This window comes from Squalius cephalus, assembly GCF_949319135.1.
Source record: "Squalius cephalus genome assembly, chromosome: 12".
Lineage (NCBI taxonomy): Eukaryota > Metazoa > Chordata > Actinopteri > Cypriniformes > Leuciscidae > Squalius > Squalius cephalus.
Window position 1 is genome coordinate 31,021,151 of NC_137133.1, and position 14,625 is coordinate 31,035,775.

The following is a 14,625-nucleotide window of genomic DNA, read 5'->3' on the forward strand; positions in this document are numbered from 1 at the left end:
TTATGGTTGCATAGTGGACATAGTGCATAATGATATCAGACACAGCAGTAGTTCATATGTTGATGAGTTTCCCAGCAGCACAGGCAAATATAAAAGATTCAAGAGCAGTTGTAATTGTTGTAGAATCCCAGTTGTCCTGCCTTTAAAATAAGCCCTCTTGTCCTTGTTTCATCTGTGTAATGAGTGAGTGGAGATCCAACAGAATGGTTATGAAATCTCATTTAATAACTTTCTGCTCCAGAGCACCATGTTCGAGGTAGACGTGCAGACTCCAGGAGACGATTTATTGACTTGTGTTTAATTATCATCAGCGGTTCAGTGTGATGCGGCACCCTGTGATAATCTCACACCAACCGCATCACCATCTCTCTCTCTCTCTCTCTCTCTCTCTCTCTCTCTCTCTCTCTCTCTCTCTCTCTCTCTCTCTCTGCTCACCAGCATCTCAATATTGAGCAGGGCTCTTTTGAAGTCAGGCTGAGAAACGCTTCTCTGCTGCTAATAGGCTCGACAGCACTGCGGAGGAGAAAGACAGCGTCAGTCTTAGCACTCGCCGTTCCGTCCTCAGAGACTAAAATGAGTGTGCGATTCCTCCATCTGATATCTCGCTCCAACAGGCAAAAAGATCCACCTCAGCTCCCTCCTGTAGCTTTTTGCTGATATCAAGCACTGCTTTTTACCCAGCCGGAAAGAACAGGCGAAAATCCCGCAGCTGCCACAGTAGGTAAAGGGCCTGTGTGTGCCAATCCTCGACAGCACGCCGGCCGAGAGCATATGGACCTGATGACTCACTGTGAAGATACCTGGGAATTTCAGAGCTGCCCTTTCCGGCTTCCCTTTTTTTTTTTTTTTTTTTTTGATATTAAAACAAACATGGCTCATCCAAACATATTTATAATCTATAACTATTTGCAAGTCTTTTGTCTTTAAAGAGGACCTATTATGCCCTTTTACAACGTCTTGATTTTGTATTTGGGGTCTACTAGAATAGGTTTTCATTTTACATTGTTGCAACACCTCTCTTCCCAGTCTGTCAGTAACACCCTGGGGTGCTTTTCCCATACAATGACGTGACTCGCTGCCTAACCACCATAGTATGATGCATCGTGGTAGAAAGTCACGACTGTTTCCGAAACCGTTCAAACCTTTGTTGTTTGAACACCATTAGTTCAACAATATAGGACTGCCGTTAATGATGTCATGTGCTGCAGGTGTTGGAGCAATTATAACTTCTGTCAATTCATCGATTCGAGATCGCAATTAATGTATTTAACATTATTATAGTTCATTTACATAACAGAAATCTGTTAATATTTTTATTCACATTAACATGCAGTATTTTGCATACTCTTATGCATACGTATACACGCGGTTCATTAAGTCAGCATGTATGTCAGCATTATGTAATGATTGATTCATCGCAGGTTCCCTTATACGTCATACACCGGGGTTCTCTTACGCATTTATGTACACGTGTACTCCTCAAAAACTGTGTTGATTGTTGACAGACTAAAATATATATATTAAGGGGCTGTTTCCATGACACCATTTTTTTGAGGGCCTGAATATGTAAGCTTTTGAGAACAGGTTTCAATGTACAAGTTTAAAATAAAAAAACGATACCATTATCGTCTCTGTGTAAACTACAAAATCGCGCATTTGTGAAAACGGTGACGTCATGCACGTGCATTACGTGTTCAGTCTATAGGCACAGTTTCTTTACAAAGTGACATCGCCAACTACTGGCATGGCATGCATAATAAAGTGCATTTAGCCATATGCACAGATCCGTGCTATAGCACCCCCTGTTTTCACAGGATTGTAAATGCAACGCAAATTTTGGTTCATTTACATTTATTCATTTGTAGCATTTAGTAATTTATTTGTAATAAACACTTTAAGTGGGCGATTTAAAGTGTTATTTATATGTTAAATTAAGTTTTTAAAACATACACGCAGAGTGTGACGTCATATTGTGTGTGAGTAGTCACATTCGTCCGCAGCCGCTCAAAAAAAACCTTCCACCATCAGTGTTGTGTAAGGTAGGCACGTAGGCAGGTTTTTTGTGTTAATATCTGTTTCCTGTCACTGTGGAGGCTCTTTTATTGTGTATGACACTGTAAACAGCCGTTGCAGTACGATTGAAAGCAGTATCAATAATGTCACAAATGTGATGTGCAGTTAAGTTCGGGTGTGTGTGTGCCGTTTAAACGAGTGTTCTCACCGATACGCTTGTTGTGATTTGCGGAGTTTTGACGAGTTTTATAGACTTGATATTGTTTCTTATTTAAAAGTAGTGATTGGTCGGCTGGATCAGTGTGTTAAGATTGGTGAACCGCTTTGAATGTGTTACCCCTTACCATAACCACGTTTTCTGGGGTGGAAAAAGGACATGGTGACAGCAAACTTCCAACGCAACTCAATCAGGCCTCACCCCCTTTTTTTTTGTATACCTTGAGTGGGAACTATTTAAAAGAGGAATATAGGAATGTAAGTTCTCGGAAGAAAACTCAAGACTACAATCAAGGGGAATTCAGAACAGTGCGCACTGATATAGAGAATAACTCTTTGGAGTGGACTTTGTGCTTTGTAACTTTGCATCATAAACAGCAACATTACAGCAGAATAGGTCCTCTTTAACTTATTTTGAAGCAGCTGCACTGATGCAAGACTTATTGTAGTCACACATACAGTCTACTACTATAACAATTAGGTTAGGTGTGTGTCCTATTGAGTCACCTGTTTTGTGGCCCCTGAGCTTTCAGTAGCCCTGACCTAAAGCATCATAAAAATTGCTTTCAGTGAAATGAAAACAAATAGCCAGTCTCCAGAACTTTTATGAGGGTGTAAACTACATTAAGTGCATACCAAAGCTAAATAAATCTAGTTTCAGAAGACACCAGAGAGACATTTTATATCCTGCCTGCCCTGACCATAAGGCCAGTGGTGAGACATTTCAAAGATCTTATATTGGGTTATAGCCAGCTTTCACTCGTATTGATCTCAGTTTTCACCCCTAGTTTATACCTTTCAATAAGGATTTCTCAAACCATTTTTCCTTTCATCCTTAAGGTATTTGAGATTTAAAAAAAATTATACCATAGCATATAGTGATTTAACTTATTTGTTATTAATAATATCAATACTAATTTGCAATGCCACGTTCCCTTTGACGTGTCCATGACCTGTTTAATCTTTGAAGGTCTAAATGCAGCAAGATTTGGCTTGCGCTTCTGTACCCCAAGCTGGATGTCTTTTTCCATGTAACGCATCAGTAATGGTCCCATTCCAACTAAACACCCTCTGGCTCCGCCTGCTACAGTAGCCAAACTCACGCTATTGGCTGAGCTGGAAAGAGATTGACAGATCTGAGCAGACCACTCTCAATGTTTAGATGGTGCCTGAGTGGCTCAATGTTTTTACGTTTGGGGGAGATAAACCCATGAATGGCATACTAATAGTAGTCAATGAACAGTAAACTGAGTTGAGAGAATGTATTTTAACATAAAAAAAAACTTACATACTTCACCTTTAAACTTATTTCAGTTAGTTGCCAAGGCAATGTTTCAAATGTTTTAGTTTTTCAACTAATATTTATATTTTATTTTATTTCAGCTTTATTTCAATTAACATTTTTTTTTAAAGCTTTTAGTTTTAGTTAAAGGGTCATTTCACCCATTTGAACATTGTTTTTTATTTAAAGTGGGTCATATATGTAGTCGAAATGTAAAATAATTTTTGAATTTGGTGCCTTCGTGACCGAGAAAAGACAAAAAATAACTTCAGAACGCATTTGTATGAAAGACAACAACTCCCACAATGCACCACATTGCACAGCTCCGCAAGCCACTCCCACTAATCCAGAAAGCGCATATCTGCCTATAAGAGAAATCACTCTTCCGTCTACAAGGCTAGCTACTACCAGAGTTTGAAATTCATTTCACATTCACACAAAATGTCTAGTTAGTTGGCGAACTCATATAGTGCATTACTCCTCGTTTGTATTTCTTTCGAAAAGGTGAATTATTGCATGGTACCTGGATGTTCAGTCAGAACATATGCGGTGCGAAACTAGGATAGTTCTCAACACAAACGTCCGTGTCCTCGTCTGATTCAGAGATTTCGTCCAGGAGAAATTGTCATCGTTGAAATTCTTTGCCGCAGACGGACTCTATCTCTGTGTTCGTAGCGGTTCGTAGCTGCATTGTGAGATCACCGGCGCCACCAGTCCGCCCTAACTCGAGCCAGTCCGGGCTCCTCGTCCGCGGCAGGCAGGTCTTCTGCCTCGGCTGCTCTTCGCTATAATGCGGCTTGTAAAGGTAGCCACAAACACCTGATTCAAGCATCAGACTTCCGAAATCCTCTTCTTCTATATCATATTGAGCACTCTCCTCCGCTATTGTCATTACTTTACATCTGTCTCCACAGCGCCTGTTAGCTTAGCTTCAAACAAGATGGAGGATATTGCTTTCAGTTTCAGAGAGTAAAGTCCCACCCACTGATCTGTAATAGGTCTGTAGCGTGAGCGCGCCCCACCCTGGGAAAGATGAGAAACTAGTGTCTGTAGTCTTAACAGAAATCCCCCCCTCTAACACTTCCTCCTACAATGACGCAAAATGACGATTTTTGCGTCATTGTAGGAGGAAGTGTAAGAGGTAAATAACAGATTTCTCTCGTCTCAGGGGAAAATGAGAGAGTGTTGCACGACCATTCAATAGTATGACTGGGTTTCTAACAATGCAAAGCTTAATGCAAATGGGTGAAGTGTCCCTTTAAGGATATAAACACTGCTGTAATGCACTAGCTCAAGTGGCCTCAATTGGCTTTTTGCTTTAATATCGTTATCACAATAAAAGGTTTGCATTTAGTGGGTTGTTTTCTGTATTTCACCGTTTGAGTGGGATTCTCTCATTTATCTGGGAACATTGTAAGTGTGTTAAATCCCAAAATAACTCACTAATTCATGCACAAGATTTATTGGCAGGGAAAGAAGCGAAGTGTCATTTTTTTACCACTCCAGATTCATTTCCACATTTGGAGTGTGGCATCACTCTCGTAGCACTCGAGAAGGTGAAAATGGCACTATGACATTAGAATGGGAAGAGATGTGTGAAAAACATCACAACTCTGCATGTTTATGTGTGACTGCCGTAGTCATTCAGATGAAAAGCATCCTGTTTTTTCTCATAAGTGTGTGGTGTTCTGCTCAGGCTGCCGTGTCCGTGACAGTTGTCTGAATGACGGAAATGACCTGAACTTTTCAGATTTACAGAGCCATCGGGATCGGTTTACACTAGAGAAAACTGACACTAGCAGTTTGATGCATGATGTTGTTTAGCTAGCAAAAAATGTGTCAGTAACACACTTGACACAATATGCCGCTTGACTGATTCATCAGTTAATGAGTATAAGCAAAATTGTTTCTGAATATTTTTGGGTAATATTAGCTAAAACTAGCTGAAATAGCATGTAGTTAGCTGATGTTAGCACATGTAGCTAAGCTAACGGTGAGATACTAGCACACACAGATATTTGGGTCAAATCAATGCCTTAAAATGCTGCCAAAGTAAGCAGCTCACTTTGTTTATAGGAACAGAGCTTGGAAAAAAATACCTTGAACCTGTGGCATAGCGTTTAGTGCACACGCTTTGGCAAGTCCCACTCGCAACATTTCCCTGATGTATTCCTCCTCCTTCACGACCATACTTTCTTGTCATCTCTCATCTCCTTTATATGAACAAAAAATAAGCATTAAATAGTGCTATTCACTTCACCTTTTGGCAATATGACATCTCAAAGTTTCAGAAATGCCTTTTTTGTTTATTAACTTTAGGCAATTTTCTTTGTCATTGACTAAAAAAATGATGTAGAAATCAATTATATATATATTTAATGATTAAAGTATACAATATTGTGAGAAAAATATATTTTCTCTGAAAACATGTCAAAATATCTAACACAGTTTTTCTTCTCAAGTAAATATATATTGTTTTATGGATGTTTAGATATTTTTACTTGAAAACCAGACAAAATATAGATTTTTTTTTTTCATTATTTGTTTGCAATCCTCTCAAGGCTGTATTGATTTAAAAAAGCCATCTTTGACAAAGCTGTTAAAGACCATGTGGTATGTTTTTACATGCCTCTGTTAAGCTCCATTGATCTTTCCCATCAGTTGTTTTATTGTGATCTCAGCATTAAAACTGCTCAGTTTTAAAACAGTCCTGCCAACTGGTTTGGTGCAGTCAGTGTTTACTGAAGCAGTTGGTCTAATTTGCGTCCCCTGTCATTCCCTAACCCACTTCCTCTCCCATCCGCACCCACTCTGCTGGAAATCACTGACTCCAAAGTGTGTTTCAGTGGAGGCAGGTGCCCTGCATTACCCGTCATTATGCCAGTGTATCTCCAGCACTCAAACAGCTTCATTCTCTTAATCTAATTCAGGGTGCTTTAATTTGCATTGCTCTGGCTAGACATGCGACGGCAGCCATCCAAGATCCTAAATAAGTTTGCAGAGATGCATAAGTGCCTTCTGATAGAGTAGTAATAATTTTAAAAATAAGTTTTTATGCTTGTGTTTCTGGCTGAGTGCTGCTTTTCTTGTGATGCATATTTTTGCAGGTGCACCTGTTGCAATTCTTCATTCACCTTGTTAAAAAAGACCATTTTTAGCCCTATTCGGACGGTAATTGTCTCTCATTGGGGACATAAGGTATTTTCAACATTTACAGGGGCTAGTCGGTGATTTTATTGCCGTCCGAATCCAGAATGTCATGTTTTTCTCCAACCACCCGCTTAAAAATCCCTGACCGAATTACCTACTGTTTTATTTTTGACAAACACCAAGGTTGTGTGATAATTTTAATTGAAGTCTGAATACACATCTCTGAGTTTACAAGAGGAGATCAATTCAAAATTCACTGTTTAAATCCTTTTTGAACACTGCGGAGCACCGTACGATAACTTTTTCAAGAACAATATTTCATCATGCAACACTTAAAATGGGCCGTTATTGTGAAATCAACATGCAATACAATTCTAAAATATGTATTATATACAATTATAAATGAAAAAATATAAACCAAGCATCTTTGTTTACCTCTTGAAAAATAAGAGGCTTATTTCTGCAAATTTCTTCATTTTTAAAATTACATACATCATTTTGATATAAAATGCAAGACCAACAACCATTTCAACTGTAGCGTGTCTATCGTCCTATGCATATGACATTTTATTTACAGCAGACAATCATGTGACTGACAGTAGCGCATTCTCAGGTTCTTAAAATCCCAAAACTCACTTCTACATCATGAATAAATCACCATGAATGAGTTTTATCACTTACTTGCCATGCAATTTTACAGACCTCCACATGTGAAACGGTTACCGTCCGAATAGGGCTTCAGATTAGTACGAATTTCTTGCTGGTTTATACTGGTTAGTTCTGGCCTAGCCATCCATTTCACCAGGAAAACCTGAATGAATCTGGTAAATCAACATTGCTTATGTTCTTTCTGATGATGTTTGTTGAGCAAGTCTTACTGTTTAATCTTAATGGGTCAGGTTCTTGTTGGTTAAACCAGTTAGTTTGTGGTTTCAGTTTGTGGTTAAGCAACCAGATTGAGATAGATTAGTATTTAGTGTAGTATTTTGTCATTGTAACATTAGTATAGTTAGCTAACATATTTTTAAATTGTAACATCTAACAGCTTTTATGTTCTTAGTGGTTTGTTGTTCTTCCAAGTGATGTTTTTTGTTGTTGTTATTTTCTTGCTTTAACTGTAACTTCTGGGCATCTAGTCCTCTATCCAGAGATTTATGCTTACCAAATATATTCAAATTATCTTTATGCCAAGTTTGTACAGTTTGTACAGAGGCCCTGAAGGACAAGGTAATAATTTATTTTTGAAGTGTCTCCTTGTATCTTCCTACATTTTTTTTTCTTTCTTTTGTGTGTACCAGCAAAAAATGTCAAAAAAAAAAAAAAAAAATCTAAATTATTTCTCATTTTCTTTGTACATTTTTTCCTGCATACTCAAGCTGTCCTGGAAGGGCAACAGATGAAAACAAAATGTATAGAATTTTTTTAGTGCTGTCAAATCAATTAATTGCATCTAACATAAAAGTTTGTAAATATATAATATATTTGTGTGTGTGTGTGTGTGTGTGTGTATATATATATATATATATATATATATATATATATATATATATATATATATATATATATATATATATATATATATATATATATATATATATATAATATATATATATATATATATATATATATATATATATATATATATCAGCCTCTAAGTGCCATCTGAAATTTTCTTCTAGAATGGTCATTTTTATCAAGCTTGTATATTTAAGTTCAGTAATTTCACTTAAATGGCAATGCAAATAACCTATTAATTATGTGTGTGTGTGTATATTTAAAAACTTTTATGTTAGATGCAATTAATCGCGATTAATCCATTTGACAGCATTACTTTTTTTCCTATTGTAACTTGTGTTGATATGAACAAAATGTTGCATGGAGTGATAAACTGATTTGATGAACTGGTGTGTGTGTGTGTGTGTGTGTGTGTGTGTGTGTGTGTGTGTGTGTGTGTGTGTGTGTGTGTAGGAGCTCGAGGAGCGTCTCCGGCAGCAGCATCACATGGAGCTTCAGACTCTGCGGGAGGCTCACAGGCAGAACATCGAGACTCTGAAACAGCAGTCAGAGCAAGAACTGCAGACCCTTCGCTTCGAACTGGAGGACGAGGGCAAGGCCATGCTGGGTAGAACAGCAACTAATTCACACACATTCTTTTACACACCTGCTGTAAAAACTCTACAGAACCTGTTTTATTATTTACTCTAGTTCAAATGCAATCTTTAGCAATGAATGTCTGTACTGTCATTTTGCAAGTGATGAAATCAGATCCATTTGCAGAGACAGTGGAGTCAATATCTGTAATATCTATATAGGTTACCATAGTAATGACTTGCATGTCAGCAAAAGAGTAGCTCGCACTTTAAAAAAAAAAAAAAGGGCAAAAAGCTGAATATTTTCCTACTGCTTCTAGAAATTCAAACTGAAATGCCTGTTTAGACTTTTCTAAGCTGGCATCAATATGTGATCAGGTTGAATCAATGTCAACGTATTCTTTCTCACAAAGCATGTAAATTGTTCACTTACATTTTCACAAGAGAAGTATTATTTTAAAAACCTGTTTATAAAGAACAGCAACATTGGATGGTTTAAGGTGTTTTTTTGTTCTCACTTTATTCTTTTATTTTATTTTTTTCGCTGTTCAAGCTACAAATAACTAAACTGATCTGAGTCAGATAGACCAAAAGAAAATGCATTTTGGGAGACTTGGTTTCTAAAATTTTAGGAAATTATAAATATGTTAAAAGTTTCTGTGACCAACTCAAATGGCAAATCTGGAAATATGATGAGGTCCAACATTGCATGATTTCCAAATTTATCAAATTAAACTGTATTAAAGTTGCTTCAATTTATGCTCATCTTGCAATCAGCTCAAAAACTCACAAAAATATGCCACACATATGTGCCATATATCTGTCATGATTGAGTTTCTGGAAGCTGGAAAAACTCAAGCTAAAATAATAAATAATTTAGTAAATATTTTATTTTTGCATCATTTTGTCAGAAGACTTTTTGCCTGCAGAATCAAGAGACAATTAGAAATCAAAATGGTTTCCTTATTCACCCTGTGCCATGTATGTTCATAATTTGTATTTGCCTTCTACACTAAGCAGTGTTGGAACTAGATGTCCAATATAAAAGCTTAGTCCTGAAGAGATCTACAGCTCTAATTATAGCTCAATCTCATTGAAATACGGTATAATTGGAAGAAACTGGAAAGCAGTGTAATGAGAGAGTGCAGAAAGGAAATTACAGGTGGGGGAATTAGTGTCACTTCCATTTCCACCTGTGCTTTAGGGAAAGTTGGAGATGAATGATGTTTAATTCAGCTCCAGACAGCAGTTCATCTCCCTGGAATAGTCTTGTTTTTCATTCCCTGTGTCTCTCTCTCTCTCTCTTGTTCTCCTCTCAGCATCACTGCGTTCAGAGCTGAACCATCTCCACGCATCAGCCATTGAACACATGCGTCAGACCCATCAACAGGAAACAGCGGCTGCCAAACAGGAACTGGAGAAAGCTTTGGAACAGAGCAGAGTACAGGTAAAACTCCACCACAGCAGGGTTATTATATTTCATATAAGTTTACGTTGATATTTTTTTGCACACGGTTTATTATTGCGGTGTCATCAACTTTAGATTTACATGCCCATAAATGTCACATACTAAAAGCTTTATTTGGTTGTTTTACTTACATGTCGGTCAAATGCCCCCATCCTCTCTACTTCTTTTAAACTAAAAATAAGAAAGTCTACTTTTTAATGTACTCAGAAATATACTTAAAATTGCACTTGACTTACTTGACAGCAAAGCATATTTGGCCTATACTTGTACTCAATCTTTTGATCGAGATAAGCTTAAAAGTATAATTGAGTATTGATCAATCAAACATTAAACAGCATATAAATCAAAACTGCCTAACGTTACTGAATGAAATGTCGACCCAGGAAGGGTTAACGACTGAAGCTTTGGGGGTGTTTATGAACTCCATCTACTCCATCTATGTCTTGATCATCGTTCTGAACCTGATCCGGAAGTAGTCTTTGACAAAAAATGTGATTTTCTCTGCTTTTTGTTTAAAATGTTGCTTTTTTTTTTATTAAACTCACCACCTTCAAGCTTTGATTAAAAAAAGATGCAGGAAGCTAGAATAATGATGTTATGTTCACTTAATGAAAACTTACAAGTATAATTGCAGTATAAAACTACTACTAGTTTACTGACAGTACAAGTTTCATAAACAAAAAAATGTGCTAAAAGTATTTGACTAGGGAACTCTCAGTATATGTATAAGTTCACTTGTAGTATAGTTGCAGTACAAATGAAAACCTTAGTTGTATACTCAGTTTACTACTGTTACACTGAAAGTTTACTAAAAAGTGGGCCAATTTTGTCCCAAGTAGTATTGAAACATTACACGTACAAGTATACTTCTAGTACATTGGTATTAGTATACTTACTACATAAAGTATACTTAAAAATATACTTTAACTTCACTAAAGTATACTCTCCTGTTAAAAAAAGAGGGCATTTAAGATTGATTAATTTCTTTTTAAATATTAATGATTCATTTCTTTTTAAAAAATCGTACTTTTGAACGGTAGTTCAATACATAAGTCTTTTTTATTTAGTATTTTTCGCATTATAGTACACATTTGAAAGTTTCTTCACATTTTAAAGCTTTTTAAAAATAATAATAATAATTATTATTATTATTATTAATAAGTATTGCTAGTTTTCATTAATTTCGATGTAGACTGTGTCCTAGCTTCTCTGTCAGGGTATTCCCATCATTCTCCCACCGTCTCCTACAGTCCTATTGTTTCCTAATGGAGACAGTGACTAACAGTAAGTTCAGCAAGTGAATGCCTTTCCAAGAAAGGACAAATCAATAGTGTTCTGCCAACTACTGGCTGCTATGAAAGAAAAGGGCCTTGATAAATCCTCTTGTCATCTGGCTTCATGTATAAGAGGACAGTTAAACAAAAGAAACGCTGACAGAATTGTTGGCCAAGCAACTGAAAGGTTGTGCAGCTTGAGTCTTAAATGCAGGCCTCATGGGAAAACGTGTCCATGAAACACACATATACACAGAATCAAACTGCAATGTGCTTTTGTATCTCGTGATGGCCCATGATTAGAGTAAATGCCAAAGACATCAAAAAAATAGTTTTTACCAAAAAAAGTACTATTTCATTGTTTTTACATAATAATTTCACGTTTAATTAAGCCCCCAGGTGAATTTTGTGAGCATGACAGTAGCTATGTTTCCATCCACCTGTTTTAGGCACATTTTAGGATATTGCATTATTAAAAAAAAAAAAAAAAAAACGCTCGATGGAAACGCCAAGATACGCAGTTCTAAAAAGTTCTAAAAAATGTGCAACAAAAAACTCTTGATTTTGCCTCAATCGTGGATTTGATTGGATAACTGGACTAACCAGCGGACCAATCACATCGCACAGCATCTCAGATGTTGGTTTGGTCGTTCTGAAATGCCTAGGCCAAAGTCTGTCATCAAAATGATTTAGTATAATGACTTTATGATGGAAGATAAAAATAGCCTCAGTGGCATCCCCGATTGCACCAACTTCCATTCTTATGACATATATTTTGTGCCAATTTCCCAGGAAGTGACGATTTTGTTGGAACACATTGGATGGATACGGTGCTTTATTTGCAAATGTTTTATGCAATATTCCAATTTTGCACATTAAATTCACAACTTTGGTTGGAAACATAACTAATGTCCCAGACCCAGGCCTTTATTTTGGTAGCACCATATCAATTCTAATTATGCTTTTTCGAATATTTTCGAATATAACGCTGAAATTGTAGCTGAGGCCTGGAAGAGTTTGGTTCGTGTTGTCGACATGAACCATTTCTGCGCTGCGAAAACAAGTCCACTTTGCATGCACTTCCAAAGGATGAAGACTCGGCTCGAATTTATACAGTAAAACCGATGCCATTGTTACTGTTCGTATCACTGTGTATCAAGCGCTGAGGAAGCCTTCAGAGCTGAAATTCAGATATGGTAATGGCCGTTTCGTTAGTACCCCTATTAAGCGATTTTAAAGGTTCCTAGTTTTGTTTTGGAGGTCTACTACAACAGGTTTAATTCTCCTGCTCCTGGGGCTCAAATCTGTATCGTGAGAACTTGCCTAATGTCCCTCAGACAATAACAGAGGTCAAAGGGCAAATTCAGTGTGATCTTTGCTAAAGAGAGGCTGCAAACTCCGATAAAACAGCATCAGAGCTGTTGAGCTCTCTCAGGAGTTGAACAAACTCTGCACTGCTGCCGTCGGGAAGGAATCTATTTTTGCTAAGCATTCACTAAGCGTTTCTAGCCACAGTGCTTCATACATCATCCAGGAATAACAAATGAGCGTACATGGAAAACACAGATGCACGTATCTTGGGTCAAATATTTGTGAAATTTTTGTGTCTTGTGAGATTAGAATTGTTTCATGTGCATCTACAATCAAACTGTGCAGTGGTCTCAGGGACACAGTTGACTTTGTTGTGTTCATGTTTCTGTAATGCCCTCACGTACACTCAGTAACATCCCTGACATCATAAGGCTGGGGAAAAAATGCTTAACCTTCCCCCAAGACTCCTGCTGATCCCACTAGTTATGACAGCAGAGGCAGATGTGTCATGAAAGAGCCGTGAGAAACATGGGTTCTAGTTGAAATCATTCAACAGAAGGTGTAAACATTGCTTTGTCAGTTCTTTTAAAATATGTACTGGATAAATAGTGGTTTAAATAGTGGATAAATAAACTGGTTAAATTATTTAACCAGACTATTTTATTTTATTGACTTTCAGTCACACAAAGGTATTTTATTTTATTTATTTATTTATTTATTTTTATGCACCAGTGAACAGCATAGATAGATAGATAGATAGATAGATAGATAGATAGATAGATAGATAGATAGATAGATAGATAGATAGATAGATAGATAGATAGATAGATAGATAGATAGATAGATAGATAGATAGATAGATAGATAGATAGATTTTCATCTAATATTTATATTGTATTTTATTTCAGCTTTATTTCAATTACAAAAAAACTTTTTTCATGTTCAATAAGAAATGGCAAACACGTTCAGCATATTTACAGGTGTTAAAAGTTTGAAGTTTGTAACAGAGACTCTGTGGGGGTTTTCAAGAATCACTTTGCTCATACTGCATAACAGAAATTCTCTTCTCCCAAACACTCTCTCCATTTTTGTCTTATTGTTAATTGTTTCCCAGTGAGAGTCCAGTTTCCATGCCTGGTTTAATGAGCTGTGTAAGATTAGCTGGCCAAAGCCACAATACAAAGAATTGAGTTTTACCACGATAGCGATCGGCACGGCTACTTCACACCTCATTGTCTCGTAGCAGACTCTTGTGTGTTCGGCTACTGGCTTGAGATCAGTTTTAACCCCTGGCCATTAACATTCAAGTTTCATAACTTGATTCTGAATCTTACAGTGAGCACCATGGTCATGTATACCTAGTGCGTGGTGTGGGAGCTCTCATGCTTTATGGCAGCATTATAAATAGTTTTGTTCATATGCATTAAAGGTGAATAGTACAAACCTAATCGTTTCATCCGCATGGTCTTTTGGCAGCTCTGCAAGTGGCCCAACGGCTCCCAGGGGTCTGGTTCCTCTGAACGAGTGCCTGCGTTCACAAGACACAGTATTTATTAAAGCCTGTGCTGCTCAGGGCTTCTACAGCGTGAATCTCTTGGCCGATGGATAACCATTAACGCTCTCTTACACGGGTCACCACTTTTTTGACAGCGCTGATTTGCACTCGATATTAAACATGCGTGTATGAGGAATGAGAGAAAGAGGAATCAAACGCTCCCCGGCAAGGCACTTAGGCAGGCATCTCTGACTATTGATTGCTTTTGCCTGGCACAATAATGGAATGTATTTGAATTATCTTCATTTGATTTTTTTTTTTGATTT

General features: G+C 37.1%; 1 protein-coding gene across 4 annotated transcripts in view; it reads left to right on the plus strand.

Moving 5' to 3' along the window:
* fam184ab (family with sequence similarity 184 member Ab) overlaps positions 1–14,625 on the plus strand; it is a 117,849-nt gene that overhangs the window by 75,055 nt on the left and 28,169 nt on the right. For all 4 annotated transcript variants that reach the window (XM_079887775.1, XM_079887774.1, XM_079887776.1 and 1 more), the window contains exons 12-13: positions 8,630–8,783; positions 10,071–10,198. In XM_079887775.1, the coding sequence (XP_079743901.1) occupies positions 8,630–8,783; positions 10,071–10,198 (282 nt within the window). The remainder of the gene's footprint in view (positions 1–8,629; positions 8,784–10,070; positions 10,199–14,625) is intronic.